At 39.8% G+C, this 15,915-nt stretch overlaps 1 protein-coding gene across 6 annotated transcripts in view; it reads left to right on the plus strand.

The window, feature by feature from the left end:
* Positions 1 to 15,609, plus strand: part of PXK (PX domain containing serine/threonine kinase like) — a 30,974-nt gene extending 15,365 nt beyond the window's left edge. For 2 of the 6 annotated variants that reach the window (XM_065749866.1, XM_065749871.1), the window contains 12 exons: positions 425 to 499; positions 1,703 to 1,807; positions 1,971 to 2,072; positions 2,872 to 3,033; positions 3,863 to 3,980; positions 4,417 to 4,495; positions 6,511 to 6,559; positions 7,298 to 7,375; positions 7,802 to 7,888; positions 8,283 to 8,352; positions 9,318 to 9,380; positions 15,342 to 15,609. In XM_065749866.1, the coding sequence (XP_065605938.1) occupies positions 425 to 499; positions 1,703 to 1,807; positions 1,971 to 2,072; positions 2,872 to 3,033; positions 3,863 to 3,980; positions 4,417 to 4,495; positions 6,511 to 6,559; positions 7,298 to 7,375; positions 7,802 to 7,888; positions 8,283 to 8,352; positions 9,318 to 9,380; positions 15,342 to 15,547 (1,194 nt within the window). In that variant the 3' untranslated portion in view covers positions 15,548 to 15,609. Of the gene's footprint in view, positions 1 to 424; positions 500 to 1,702; positions 1,808 to 1,970; positions 2,073 to 2,871; positions 3,034 to 3,862; positions 3,981 to 4,416; positions 4,496 to 6,510; positions 6,560 to 7,297; positions 7,376 to 7,801; positions 7,889 to 8,282; positions 8,353 to 8,967; positions 9,251 to 9,317; positions 9,381 to 12,729; positions 12,813 to 15,339 lie in introns of those variants that run through there. The other 4 variants (XM_065749870.1, XM_065749869.1, XM_065749867.1 and 1 more) reach the window with 4 other exon arrangements.
* Positions 15,610 to 15,915: the final 306 nt, after the last annotated feature.

Raw genomic sequence — 15,915 nt, forward strand, 5'->3', positions numbered from 1 at the left:
TCAGGCTCTGAAAGCCTTGAGAGCCCTTAGGGAGTTGTGCGGTGTGGAAACTCCTTTGTGAGGTTTGCTGGAGGGTGGATATGGCTGAAGCCTGTAGTGGAAAGGAAGGTGGTTTTGGCAGAGGGGAGGAAGGTGGGGATTGATGCTTTTTCAGTTCACAGTGCACACAGTTCCTCAGTTGGGCTTGGCAAAGTTCATTCAGTGATAGGAATACAGGTCAGCTACTGGCGAGGATGTAGCTTTGTATTGTGAAACCATGACCTTATTCAGCCTTTTAATTATTATTTTTTCCACCAAATTTCCTTGCTTGTGCTTCAAAATATATATTCAAGCATCTGCCTTCATTTCTAAGAGCAGAATATATATCAAATGCTATGGAATATAACATCAATTGTGATTCCTTTATTTTCCTATTCATTTTTAGGCTGATCTTGGCCCTGATAAATACTTGTCTGACAAAGACTTACAGTATGCTGTAAAACTTCTTTCTTCCTGTTCCGTGAGTATTACTTAAAGACCTTTAAATTGTGCCAGCACGAAAGAAGTGCTTGCAAGGGCTGCTCTTGCAAAAATGCATGTAGTCTAATAGACGTGGTTTATAATTTTAGAGTTGCTTTCATTTAAAGGTGTGTGAACTTTTTAATTAAGTTTCCCATACAACATGAATTAACATATTCTCAGCACAAATAATAATCCTCCTGGATCATTGCAGGACTTTCAGAGTTGTGGCTAATTGTATTCTCCTTTTCTGTGAGATCACAAGCTTTAATTTCATTTTCTCAGCACTTTCAGGCTGTTGGGGTATCTCTCTAACCAGTATACTGGGAACATTCTCAGGCAGCAGTGGAATGAGTGTCATTATTTTCTCAGTTCTTTGAATTTTAGACAGAAGCATCATAGAATCATAGAATCATAGGGGTTGGAAGAGACCTCAAGAGATCATTGAGTCCAACCAAATCAAGTTAGAGGTGCAGTGCCAGATTATAAAACCCCCACTTTAAGAATCCAGTAGGTATCTGAAAAACTGGACTGGCTGAAAATAATGGTATTTCAAATGGGTAAACCCCTGTGTGCTGTCCTGAAACTTGGAAAATGCCCACGCCAGAAGTAGCTGACAACCAGGCTTTTAACCCCAAACCAGAGTGAAGCTGATGCATTAAAATATGAACAAGAAGTCTTTTCCTAACTAGCAATTGCAGTTAGAGTGTGTTTTGCACGTGTTATTTATTTCAACATGTATTGCTCATTTGGTTTTGCAGTGTTGCTGGAAGTCGTCGTAGTGATTTCTGAAGACATAGAATTGTTACAGTTGTTAATGCTGGGTTTTCTTGTGTACCATGGTTGTATAAAACCCTGACTAAATTTATTAGCTTAGCATGGCTTAAGCCTGCAGTAAAGCTGCTCATGTATTAAGGTTAATGGAGTTGGATTCTTCATTTATCTAACTGCCACTCTTTTTTCTTCTTTTTAATAAAAAAGACAGTGGATTTTTCTTGATTTTATGTGAATGTTTAACAGTGTTCTTGCAAAGTTTGCATTTACTTCAGGTTAAGAGTGAATAACTTGAGCAAATGTCACTGGCAGAATCCATTTTATTGCCTAAAATGTGATTCAGACTGATCTTATCTTTCTTGTGAATTAAAAAGAAATGAATTACAGAATCTGTCATCTGAAACTTACCTACACTTTCTTCTTTTGGTAGCATCCCTATATTTACAAAGTCACTTTTGCCACTGCCAGTGAATCTTCAGCACTGGTTATTAGACCATTCAATGAAAAAGGGACACTAAAGGACCTTATTTATAAGGTAATATCTTCTCTCCCTTTTCCCTTATCTCAAATGGTTGAATATTTGTTGGAATGTCCATAGTATGTCTTTTCTGAAGCTGTTTACCATCTATTGCTAAGCAAACTAAGACAACTTCTGGCTTTTCTGAGCATGATACTTGATATATATGATTCTTTTGAAGGCCAGACCGAAAGATCCCTTCCTGAAGAAGTATTGCAATCCTAAGAAAATTCAGGGTCTTGAACTTCAACAAATAAAGACGTATGGAAGACAAATATTAGAGGTATTTTTTTGCTTTCTTTATCTTGTGTTATTAATCTGTGGGTTTTTGTGGTGGTTTTTATTTTTGGTTTTGTGTTGTTTTGGTATGTGTTCTTGTTTTTTTGTGGGACAGATTTGGTTTTGTTTGTTTGCTTTTTTTTTTTTTTTTGTTGGGTTTTTTTTTGAGACCAACAATGTAAGTAGAAAAAATAGACAAATTTTTGTGGAGGCAAGGTTTTTTTTGGCAGCAGACTTCAAAGTTAAATGTAAATTGAGATGAACTGGTAGGAGCTGAATTTAGATAAGTATGAGGCCAGTTCTGACTGAAGGAAGAAAGGGAAAGGAAAAACAACATGCAGCTATTACATGTGCAGCTGAGGTGGGAGAGAGGTGATAAGGTTTCAGAAAATTAGTTTAGCTGACGTCTGTGTATCCCTTTATCCTTGCAGAATTTCTTTTCCTCTTGGGGTAAAGGGAAAGAAATAATTCATAGCATATGAAAAATGGGCCATAAAATCATTCTCTTTGAATGTGTGGGCTTTTAAACTAAAATATTTGGTAGAATTGTGACTTCTAGTTTCCAGGTCTCTTTGTGAAGTGTGTTTAACCCTGCTTTGTGGATTAGCATCAGCTGTGTGTTGTCTGAGAAATGTTACCAGTGAAATGGTTAGCCAAAGGTGGAGTAGACAGAAGATCAAGTTTAGCAGGAATTCCAAACTAGAGGCCTCATTTATTATGTGTCTGCTTTTGTATTGGAGCATTTGGGATCTTGAGATCATCAGGACATCTTGTGAATGTGATCTGTCTTGGATTTTTTTCAGGTATTAAAATTCTTGCATGAGAAGGGATTTCCCTATGGCCATCTTCACTCTGCCAATGTTGTGCTGGATGGGGACACGTGCAAGTTACTGGATTTGGAAAATTCCTTATTGGGACTCCCATCATTTTATCGGTCGTACTTTTCACAGTTTCGAAAAATTAATGTAAGTTTCAGAAGATAATTTAACTTACTTGTAGGCATCCCTTTGTCCTCGTCCTGAGCTTGTGCAGAGCTTGTGGACTCCTAGCTACTGAAAGCTATTTTTTGCTTATTTGAAGGGTGCCTATTTATTTTAGATTTATACAGCAAAATATTATCTTCCTACAGAGCTATTAAACAAAATTTGCCCCGTTGTAGCAATAGTGGTGGTTTTAGCCACCATCTTGCCTTGCTCTTAAGTGCTCACTGTCATAAATTAAGTAGAGCATCACATGACAGCTGCTTGCTGGCCTTGCTAAACAAGTTCTACTGTTGAAGGAATGATCAAAAGTTCATGGTTAGTCCAAGTTTGCTGGTGCCACCAAAGCTTTAAGCCTCCTCCATTACAAGAAACCACTTCTGTCTAAACATGATTCAAAAATCTCTGAAGTATGCTGTCTGGGAACTAAGCTTGTACAGCTATTTGCCTTAGCTAGGAAAATGTGCTCAGTTGTGGTTTGCATCAACATGCAGTTCTCTAAACTGCTGTCTATGAGAAAGAGCTTACTCCTTACACACTTTTACAGAACATGCTATTACTGCTTTCCTGCCTGTGTCATCGATAGCTGAAAGACAGCAGTAACTGCTTTGCTCAGGGTCTGAAGATTTCATTTGAGTTTCAAGTTGTGCAGGGTTGGGCTGTGGTTAGGAACTTAATGGTTCCTGTTTTCAATCTTCAAATGCGAGACCACTCTTCTTGCTAATGTTATTGCATGTTTTAAAAGAAGGTGTGGATAAGCTGAACGCTTCTAGCAAGTTGTGGTTTTACTTTTTTCACTTTTCTTGCTCTACAGACTTTAGAAGGCATTGACGTACATTGCTTTGGGCACTTACTGTATGAAATGACATATGGAAGACCCCCGGATACAATTCCAGTAGACAGCTTCCCTCCTGCACCATCAGTATTTGTTGGTTAGTATATGTTTGTGACAGTGGCAGCTTCAGCTTCCTGGGAACTCTTACCTTCAGCTTAAGCTGAAGTGCTTTGGAATAGGAACCTAAGACCTTCACAGCCTGTGACTGGAAATCGTTATTTAGTGATTGTTAAAAATAGAAAATGTTCTTCCTCAAATATGTAGTGTATAAATATATACATATTTTTAACTGAATGATAAAACAGTGTGTAATAATTAGATGTCTGGATCCTCTGGCCTCCTGTCAAACATTCTTGAGAAGTTTTTATGTGTTACAATAACATTATAATAAAAACCACATGTCATAAGGCTTCGTCACCACTTAGTTGATGGAATACTTAGGGGAGCATAATACAAAGTGTCAGACTTTCATTCTAAGTTGTTTGCTGTCCTGCAGTGCAAAAATGTGTCCATTCTTATTCTTTCTTTGATAGTGTCTGTGTTGGAATCCATTCTGACTTGTGAAGCTATGAAGAATGGCATGCCAACTGTTTCACGGCTCTTACAGATGCCGTAAGTTTTAAAGTACTTCTTTTATGCTCATAATAATTATATGATGGGGGAGAGTCTCTTTGCTTGTTCCTTATCTGAAAGATTTGTTCCTCATTCTGAGGGATGTGTAGTATATCCCAAACGATGATTTAAAATGGACGGATTTTGTAGAAGCCATCACTTGTGAATATGATAGGTACACACTTAACATTTCTTTGTCCCTCAGTGTGCTGGATGTGGTGCTGTGGTTTCAGTTATCTGGCTATCAAAGCAATGCAAGCATGGTTAAGATGGATCATTTAATCATTTAGAATAAGGAATCTTTTTGTACATCCCTTCCAGACGTACTTCAATAGTGTTGGCTATCCATTTACTTATGACATATGGCAAAACAGATTCTCGCTCTGCACAGCAGTAACTTTTAGACTGAGTCAGTGTTATGCAGTTCTGTCAGATTTCTTCCAAGGCTGGCACAGTGGAGCACAGACAGAAGAAAATTTCTTACAGCCTGTCCTACAGGTGATGCAGCAAAGTAATAAAGGCAGGAATGGAGAAATATTAGGGTGCAGAAAGAAATGAATTGCTGTGCGTGGCTGAGCTGGAATTCGTACTGTCTGCAGTGCCACCTTTCCTGCAGCTAAGAGCTAGTATTACCAGAGAAGTTGTTGACTGTCACCATGCTGTGACATGTCAGCAGCAAGCTGAGCATAGGATCATGGTTCCTGATGGGCTTGCTTTTTCTTACTATGAGATCATGACCTCATAAATGACAAGATTGCCCAAACCTAAATCTGGGTCTGATCTCACAGTGCACAAATTGCAGTGCCTTCAGAGCAAGCACCAAGAGTTGTGTTTCCTGGTTGGGATGAGTGGCTGCAGCTGTGTCTCAACCTTCTATTCCTTCTACTCCATCCTTCTACTCTTGAAGGAGGCAGGAGATAGAGAACAGAATGTAAGCAGTGGAGAATTCTGTAAGAAAGCTGAACACGAGAACAGATAAGTGTCAAAAGATGTTGAACCAACAGTCCATGCCCAACTGTATGTGATATGTAGGATGTTGTGTGACATTTCTTTCATACACATACTCTTCATAGAAATGTTCATCGTGTTGTGCAATGCAAGCAGTGTAATTAAAACATTTATTAAGCTGTTCTGTATGAACTATGAGTTTACTTAACTTTGCAAGGATATGTAATCAGAAAGGATCAGAAAATTGCTCTATAAACAAGGGTGAGCCTTTTTTTCCTCTAGTTTTGATTTATTTCAAAATTATTTTTGGAATACTGATCTTATACACTTGTGGTAATAATGGTAATGGGTGCACAGTTGGACAGGATTATCTAGTATGTGATTCTATGATTCTGAGAAACTTGATTCTAGATTTGAATTTGTTCCCCCTAATATGGACCCGTTATAATTTTCTGTAGTGAACAGCAACAGAAATCTATGACTTACATAACGTGGAGCTTGACTTGTGATTATTTTCTAGGGCAGTTTTCTAGCACATTCTCCAGAACAAAGTACCTGGAAATGGACTAATTTATTTTCAAACTAACATTGCCCTCTAGTGTCCTTGTTTTGGATGGAAACATATTAATCCCTTATGTTCTTGCTGATGTCATAGAAGGGAGAGTAAAACTCTTAGCATAGCTGCATAGTCCCTAGCAATCTTTTTTTCATTAAAGAATGTATGTAGCTTTAAGGAAAAAGCACTTGTCTGGGGGAAGTCCTACACTGCTGTTGATAATTAGAGGCATTCTTTCTGTTTTCTAAATAGTGCCCCGAGTCTTGCTAGCTCTGCTGTCAGTAGTGGCTATGCTCTGAGGGTTGGGTGCTACTAATTTTAAAGCGGGGCTTGGAAAATAAAAAGCAGTTCATAAAAACAAATAGTGAGATAGGTACGAGAACAGAGAAGGGAAAAAGGAAAGAGAGAGTTAGATGAGCAGTATCAGCAGTGTTCTCTCTGTGCTTCTGCCTGTCTTTTAGAAATAATGTTCCTTTCCTTTTTTTTTCCCCTTCTTTTCATCCACTTGCAGATTATTCAGTGATGTCCTGCTAACAAACTCTGAGAAACCACAGTTTAAGGTAGAGTTGAACATTGATTTGCTGATACTTGTGGGTAGTTATGCATTAACTGATAAACGGTTGATGACAGCTGGCTTTACTTGACTTTATGGTGATTCCCATCAGTATTTCTATTTCTTTGCTGAATAATACCCAAGAGCATTATATCAACACTTAGAAATGGAGCATGGTGTGACCCATGAGTGACCCATTTAAATGTAGTTGGTGGAGCTAATTCGCACAACTCCAATCACAGTACTCTTCTCAGGATTGCAGGTAAACTGCATACCTTGCAGAGACAAGAAGTGAACCACTAAGCCCTGTGGGAGCTCATTTTTTTCAGTGAGACCATTGGCACTGTGTAGCCAGCTTCAGAGCTGGGACTTCCAGAGAGCCACATTCTGCTCTCGCTGGGGGGGAGCTGTCCCAGTCCACTTCAAACAGATGTGCTTAGTGCCTTGTGGTTGTCAGACTTATGGTACTAAGAGGATGTGAACAGAATATTGAAGCAGTTAGCTGTCCTTGGTATCCCTTGCATTATTCCCTGCTTTTTTGTCCAAGTTGTTGGATCATTCGCTTGGTTTGGAGTGGATAACTTGCATCTACAGTCCTTTTATTCCTCCACTAAGGGAATAGTGTCAGAAATCGGATCTTTAGATGCATGGCATAGTCAGATGAATGGTGAGTTTTCAACAGTGAAGGTGTTTTGTCCTTTATCACATTCTGTTATTTGATTTTTTTTTCTCTGTTCTTTATTAGATTCCTACAAAGCTAAAAGAAGCACTGAAAATGTCCAAGGAATGCATAGAAAAAAGATTAACAGAAGAACAGAAATTGGTAACTTCTGCATTCTTTTACTGTCTTTCCTAGAGACATTCTGTTTCCTCCTATCTCTTAAATGTAGAAAATGATCTCTTATTCACTCGAAGGGTTTCTGAATAACACAGGTTTTCATCAACAGATCTGCTTTCTCAAAAATATGGCATTGAGCGGCTGTAGAACAGCTGTTGAATGCATGGAATTACACTCTCTTGAGTGGTGCAGCTTCACAGGGACTCTTAAATTAAAGGATCATCTTAATTGCACTGTGAGGCTCTGTACTCTATAAGCAACTGTGAAGATAAGAATTAAAAATTAAAAACAAAAATTACACATGCGTGGTGACTACAGTTCTTTTTTCTTGCACCCCAAACATACGCTTTGTTTGAGAACATATGGGATCTTAACATGACTTTTTTCTTTTTTTTCCCCTTAATTTTGAAGATTCACCAGCACAGAAGACTGACAAGAGCTCAGTCTCATCACGGCTCTGAAGAAGAAAAAAAGAAGAGGAAGATCTTAGCAAGAAAGGTAAACAATCTTTAAATAGGTTTCTCACACGGAAAATGATTGAATATGTAGCATGAACATCCACAGGTGTACTGCTGTGTTTGGTCCTGTGATGTTCTTCCTGATTTGTAGCTAAGTGATAATACTTAATGACAGCTGAGTGTTTAACCATTTGAGGTTGCTTAATGAAAACAGGCTAATCAATGCCTGCTGCTCAGTGAAGGTCTTCGAGCCTTTTTTTTTTTCTGCAGCACTGTATCTGTTTCTCACCCTTTCCCTGCCACACGTTAGATGTTGGGCATTGATAAACCTTGTGTGATGCAGCAGGTGGCTGCTCAAAATTCTCTGAGTCAACTCAATTTTCTGCATGATAGGGGTTATTCATTCCCACCTTCTGTTTCTTCTTTGTTTAAAGAAGTCAAAACGCTCTGCCTATGAAAGTGCGGAAGAACACTCAGCAAAATACAGCAACTCAAATAACTCAGGTAACTACAGAGAGAAGAGCTTGCTTCTACACAGCTGTGTCAATGTTTTCATTGTTGCTATAATTTGGTGGCTTAAAAGATCCAGGGTAACAATCAGTTACCACCATAATGTTGAACTATCAGATGCTAATAGTAGTGTTTGTGGTGTTTAATAATAGATAAATTGATGGCTTTGAGGTGCCACCAGTGCTAAATTTTCATCTACCTGATACAAAGTAATGTGCCCTCTCTTCTGTGTTCCTCAAAAGAAGAAAAAGAAAGAGAAATCACTCAATTAATTTGACATTTGACTGGTGTAATAATAGCACTGATTATTATTTGCAGCATTTGCTAATGCTGCCCTCAGAGAGAAACTCTGTGGTGATCTGTATTCCATAATAAGGTATTAAGAGGAGTGAAAATAAATATCTCTTAAATTGCCTCTTCACTGTCAGTTTCTAAAACAACAGAGCATTTGACAGGTCTTCACGTAGTTAACAGGAATGGCCTGTACTACTGAACTGTTCAACCAAGTTATCTTGTATGGCTAAAATGTGTCCAAAAGCAGCAGTTGTGGAATAGTTAGGTATCAGAATAACTTGTGGGTACAGAAACTGACTAAAAATCATCTCTTAGAAGGAGGAATGGGGTGCCATCCATGCAGTGGCACAACTCTTAAGGAAAACAGAATTTGGACCCTGAAATCCAACAGCCTAAGCAACAGAAAAGAAGTGTTTCCCATTGAGGAGTACTGTTGACTGTGCTTCTTATGTGTTTGGACCTCCTCTGATACTATGTACTGTAAAGGTTTTCTGTTCAGATTGGGTCTGGGTGACACTGTTCATGTGAATAGGAATCTTTCCCAAGTTTTCGTCGGGAGCAGGATTGAGTCTTCAGTCAATAAAGTTGGCCTGTTTTCAACAATCTGTGTTGTCTGATTGTGTTGAGCTTTGCAGCTTTAGTTACTAGACTGTTGTTTTATTTAGCAGGCTCTGGGGCGAGTTCCCCATTAACATCTCCATCTTCCCCCACTCCGCCCTCTACAGCAGGTAAGCTCAAGAGTCATTATGATGTTTGTTTTCAATTTGTGTGTCTTTTTTGTTTTACCCTCTGTGTTTAACCACAGAAACTATATTGTTCCCTAAGATGATTAAGGGGTGATGGCCTTAAAGGATGGAACACAGAGATTATATTTATCTTGTATCAGCTTCAGTGTGGGCATTTGCTCTCTTTCGACAGCTATAGAGGACCTCTTAATTCAGTTCCTTTTTGTTTATTATCTTTCCTGCACCTGGTATGATTTACCTCTAGAGTTTAAGTGTTTGCTTCAGAATTTCTGGTTTTACTCCAGTCCTTCTGAGATTGCTGTCTTCCAGACATTTTGTGAGCTTCATGTTGCAGTATATGTTTGTTCTGATGTTAATGGCCTGTGGGCTGTGAAATGTCTGTCAATCCCTTGGTATTGTCTATTTACATCTGTACTGCTGTGACCTGATTTTGGAAGTTTTGGGCTATGACAAATTGAATGGTTTAGGCTACATAAATCCCCTCTATTCTGCTATAGCCTGTTGGTGTCTTGAGTGGAGCTGCTTATGCAGAGAAACAAGTCAGAAACTGGTTTGTGTTAAAAATAATCTCTCTAGTTTTGACCAGATCCCACTTCCAATTTGCTAGGTAGCTATGCAAACAGTTTTGCTAATGTTTAGGACAAGTGGTGGGATGTGGTAGAGAAATCTGCTTGAGTGGGCATTGCCAGAAACAGAAACACTTGTGAAAAGTTGGATTGCAAATATGAGTATTGAGCTATAATGGACATGCTCCAGTCTGAAAGCCTAGAAGAAGTGCACTAGCAAACATTAACAGCAAAAGATGTTAGTGGAATATTTATCTAGAAGGGAAGCTTTCTGTAGTGTTGTTGTGATGACTTGTGTTGGATGATTCCTGCCCGCAGAACCTTTCTTTAGAGAAAACTTGTTAACTAAAGTGATGAAATGAAATTTGCGTTTGTTGTGGGTGGTCATTCAAAAGACACTACAGTCTGTGTGATGTAATTTAAATATGTTATGCTGAAATTCAAATTGTTCCTTCAAGTTGAGAGTACACTGAAGCATGTATTTCATGAACTGTCTTCTTCCAGTTACTCTAAATAAGATCATTGCTGTTATTGTGTTGCACGGTAACAGCTCTGTTCTCTGGGTGCACTGACTCCCATGGGATGGCTCATTTCAGGTTCTGTAAGCTTTGAGAAGAAAGTAGCTGAAAAATGCAAAGGAAAATCCTCATACCTTCAAAGTAGGCAGATATTTAGAAAACTTTTTTTTTCCTTTCTGATATAGAACAGCTTTTAAGTGGAGTTTCAGCTTTAGTGTGTATTGGAACTCGATTAAAAGCTCAGGTTCAGATTAACATATGGATGTGACTCAAACAGCTTAAAATGGCTGAAGCTTTGGCTCAGAAACTTGGCTCCGAGTTCAGACCACACAGTCAAAGTGAGTTGGTCATCCTGCAGCAGTGTGCTTGTGGTGACATAGTGATCTGCCCCGTGTGTGACGTGGGGCACACTGCCATCCGGAAGTGTGCACTGCCATGTGCACTGACATCCAGAAGTGCTTTGGTGGGTTGATGGCATTGGTGCCTTTTATTGGGCGTAATGGGAAGTGTCACCATTTCAGGAATGCTTTTGTAAGTAGAATTAATAGAAGAAACTTCAGATATTACCTCTAAGAGAAGGCAAGTGACATCACCAGTGATGTTGTATATATTCTATACAAGTGCACTGTTGATGACTCAGTGAAGGAATCACTGTCCCCGTGGTAAGACATTATTTGTGACAGCTGATGCAGCTGTAGCTTCTATTTCTTCCTGTTTCATTGTTTATTACCTCTAGACCAAAATTGCTTGTGGGCATCAGTGTGGTGAGATGACCTCCAAAGCAAGAGTGAACCCTTCGGTCTGTCCTTCTGGTTTGTGTTATTCTCATGGCACATCAGAGAGTCTTGCTGTCATGATGCCATGCCAAAATGAAGGCTGATATGGAACATGGCATCCTTGCCCTTGTTTTGGCCTGTTCCATCTCAGTCAGTGTTGCGTGTGGGTATGTGCAGAACCAGGGACTCCGACCGGAGGCAAACAGGCTTCAGGTTGTCACACCATGGGGAAGAAGCATAGACTCTCGTGGGTGTTTCACATTGACTGGAGTGTTTGTTTGTGACTGGCTGTGTTGCAGATACTTGGCTGAATACCATCTTTGAAATACATTCCTTAAATCATGACAAATGAGTCTAATGTAATTATTTTTCCCCATCTTTGCTTCATTGAGAACCAGCTCCTTTGAGGCTAGGATCAGAAGGGATGCAGAACGCTGTGGTGTGGGGCATTTAAAGCTTCACTACATCTCTAAATCCAATAAGCCCATAAAATACCAGCGAGCTCTCCTATAGAAGTTTGGAGGGTGCCATGTGGCCAACTCCTTTCTGAACAGTATTGCTGTCCTGCACTTCCCAGCAAGAATAAGCCAAAGGAGTTATACTTAACTTCAGGTGTCCTTTTCTGTGCCAGTTGTTCTGAGTCCTTCACTACGTTTCATAGAGAGCCATATGGTGCATCTTTTCTGCTCCTCACCTGTCTGTAAGACAATGGTAATGCTTTAGCGTTGAGTGTCTCTGATTGATCCATGCAGCTTAAGTGTAAATGCAGGTGTTAATGTGACAGGAACTGTGCCATAAACTGAATGGATTTCATCTTCTGTGGTTAATCTTCCTGCACGTTTCTCGCTAACTATCTCTCAATGCACTGTAATCCTGTGAAGCTTGAATTACAGCATGTGCAATTGAAAGTATGTGTGTTTTATTTGTTCATCCAGTATAATAATGCCTTCAGTGTGGCAGTTGGAGTTCATTATTCACAATCCAAGTATTGTATATGAAATAGGAAAAAAAATCAACTGCTATTCCCATGTATGTTTCTGTGAATAAGAGGGTATTGATTTTTTTGGTGCTAACTTTTCAGCTAACACTATCTGTTTTTCTTACTTTGACACGAGATCCGGATGATTAACTTGTGTCCTCTCTCTTTCTCTGCTGTCTTCAATAGAGCATGCATCATTTTGAACGTGAATTTTCGGAAAAGTAAGCTAATGCTGATTTATCTCTTTAAAGATGCTCTGTTTCTGGATGGGAAAGTTTAATGCAAATCTTAAACTTGCTTAACATTGGGAGGGAATAGAAGAAAAAGATCTGAGCACTTTAACGAATTATTTTAATGAAATACAGCATCTTTAAAAACTCTATCACTAAAATGATTTTCTTTGTTTGCATCCCATTCCCAGCAAAGTTTTTAATGCTATTTGCACAGTTACTGTCACTTTAAATTCATAATTAAGTTTTTGTTTCAATTCAGGCATCAAGTTTACAGCATCTGATTTACTTCCTATTCCTTTTAACACACTCTCTTAACAAAAATGTCCCTGTAAAAAAAAAACCCTTGGTAAGTTCTTGTTTGAGTGTTTTATTCTTATAACTGTGTGAATGAGTAAATGTGTTTGCGGTCAACTGCTTCCAACATACGTATTGGAAAAGTCTTGTGATAATTGAGCACTTCTCTGAAATATTTTCCAGGGAAATACTGGAAAATATTTCACTGTTGAGTTGGTCAATTTAACCTGCAGGTGTAGCTGCATGTGAATCCACTGGTGTGAACTAACATTTCCTTTGCACCACTCATGTCAAGAGGGGACATTGGTGTTGGCTGCCTGAAGTGAATGGATTTGACAGACTTTCAGAATCGTGCTCTTAATTAACATGTTCAATATGCAGTGCACATAGCTAGTCAGATACCATCTTAAAACCCATGTTTTACATTTCAAGGCAGAGATCAGGTGTAAGATTTTGTACGGTTTTCAGCTTAATGATGCAGGCATCACAAAACTTAATGAGTATCCAGGCAGAACGGCTGCCTCTCCCCCTGCCTCCCTGTCCTTGATGTCCCCATGGTAAAATAACCAGACAAAATTGGAAGATAACACATAGATTCTTGGCCTAAGAATAGCACTTATGTAGTGGCTTTTCTGCCTCCGTTTCTGTCAAATATGTACCTTCTTTTGGTGAATATATTACTGTTTGTATTCCGTGTGGAGTCCTGGCCATTCTCGTCATGATTATTCCCTATTGTCTTCTACAACTATGTGCATAACCTCTTCAATTTCACCTTGCTCTTCCAGCCAAAATCTTGTCTTTGTTCTCTGGAGTTCTTACATCTCTTTCAAGCCATCTGAGTTGTGATGAGCTGGCCTTGGCTCTTTGACAGCAGTTCATCTGATCCCAAATCCAATGCAGCTTAACCCATCAAAGTGGTTACTTTAACTGTTCCTGTTCTTATTCTTCTGTGGCAAAGTGTCTGTTTTGCTTTGCTGTGCTTTTCTGGCAGTCCATACACACATTGGAGAGGGGACTCTTAACTCAGGGGATGTTTTTCAGAATTTCTGATTACAAACTAACAGAAATCATTGGCTAGTGCAAAAACGTGGGTTTGGGTAAGTTAGATGATCCCAAGGCATCAATAGGCAGTGTGTCATTTCAGTTCATACTAACATTGTGTAATGTTTTGATTACTTAAGAGAGGAGCTGATCCACGTGAACCAGATGTGTTTTTTCAGTTGATCTCTGACATTTCTAATAGAACTTGAACATTAGTCTACCAGGACTTGAATGTTACTTCTGAAAGGGAGAAGAATGAAGACAGGAACCCAGTATGTGTTTCTGTGTTTTCTCATCACAGAAAAAGGTTTTCCTGCCAATGAGAATTTTAACACTTCTTGAATCCATGTCTCATAGTTCCCTTTAGTGTTTTCTTAATTCATAGCAAGCAGTTCCACATTAATCATAGTGTCTTGGCTGGCCCTACATTATTCTGCTCTTTGGTCTAAAAGCACCCTAGTCCTTGCCACTTGCCAGTATATTCCTCCTCTAGGTTAGAGCTACCAAAGAAGTGTTGGACTACAGCTGCCATTTTGTCTCCCTAGCTGTGCTTTGCATTAACTCATGATCTAGGCAATGGAATTAGAATTCACTGTTGAATAATAAATGAAATCATAAGCATTATGCCCCTCCTTGTTCCAGAATATGAGAGTGAAGACAGGCCCATCATTCACATACAGCTGAGGGTGTGCTGCAAATGCCCTTTCACGTGGATGTCTTGTGGAACAGCGTGGGGTCACCTCTGGCCTTTGCTCTTACTCCTGCCATCTATCTTTGATCCTGTGTGTAGAAATGATGATGTAACGTGCAGCATGTGTAGCTTGGGTCAAATGAGGCCACCTGCCTGGACCTGAGCTTCCAGAACCTCAGTGCTGGGTTAGCTGCCTGCACACAGAGCTGGTTTCTGGCTTTCCAGCCCTCTCCCTGCAAGCTGTCAGGGCAGGGAGCTTAAAACACAGTGAGACAAAGTGGCTGGGGTAAAAAGCAATGCCCAGAGTGCAAGGTCGGAGCGCAGGAAGAAGGTGAGAGGTGTGAGTGGTGGATTGTGATTCCTTTGACCTGTGAAACAACAGTTTGCTTGTTTCTCCATGGTTGGAGAAAGTCTGACAGTACTGTGGAAGTGTAAAACATTTCCAGAAAAACTCTATCTGCAGTTAGTCATTGGAAAGTGATACATAACCTGATCAATCACCACCAATTACAGCTGAGTCCTTCGTAAAACCTGTAATGTTAATCACATAAATACAGAGGGTACAGTTTACTTCCAGTCCAGATCAAATTTGACTCACTTTGCATCCCTGAGCACTGATGCCTTTTAGGCTTCTCCTCAGACGTGTCTCAGGTGACATGACTCACCTGCAGATAGATTTGATCACTTCAGCATTTTTTCATCCTGTTCTGTTCTTCGCACTCCACTTGCTTTCAAGGAGTGATTTCCTAGTGCAGGACTGACACGGTCCAGCTGTGTGGCCGCAGTGCTCTGTGGCAGGACTTCTTTGGCATAATCAAACATCATCTTCTCTCCTCAATCAACAGGAGCATCATCGGTACCCCCAGCACCGCCACCTCCACCCCTGCCACCAGCAGCTCCTCCTCCAAATACAGAGGTGCCAACACAGCCAAGCCCACAGCCCGCTGTCAGTGCAAGCCGAGGAGCCTTACTCAGCTCCATTCAAAACTTTCAGAAAGGAACTCTGAAGAAAACACAGACGTGTGACTACAGTGCTCCCAGGATCAGCTGAGGCTACTGGTTACACCGGGATGGAATTCCCCCTCCCCCTCCTGTGCTGCCCAGGATCCCTCTGGTTGGACTGTAGCTCCCTCTTACCTCTATTTCAGCTTTACTCAAGTAGCAGCACTACCCCATCTGGACTGCATCACCATGCTAAGTACTCCATTCTTTATTTGGTTTCAAGAACTTTGTTCTCTAGCTGCAGTTTCAGGTACAGCAACTTCTATATAGCTGAATAAAATTCTGAGGATAGGAATGAACACAAGCAAAGTGAATTAATGCATTTTTTAGTTCCTTTACTTCCCCACTTTTTTTTTCCTCAAATTTCAGGAATCCAGTTTTAACCTGCTCTCATTTTTTCAACACTAGTCATCCAGC

Source organism: Cyrtonyx montezumae, unplaced genomic scaffold, assembly GCF_038088225.1.
Source record: "Cyrtonyx montezumae isolate F1298 unplaced genomic scaffold, pur_monq_1.0 scaffold_6, whole genome shotgun sequence".
NCBI lineage: Eukaryota > Metazoa > Chordata > Aves > Galliformes > Odontophoridae > Cyrtonyx > Cyrtonyx montezumae.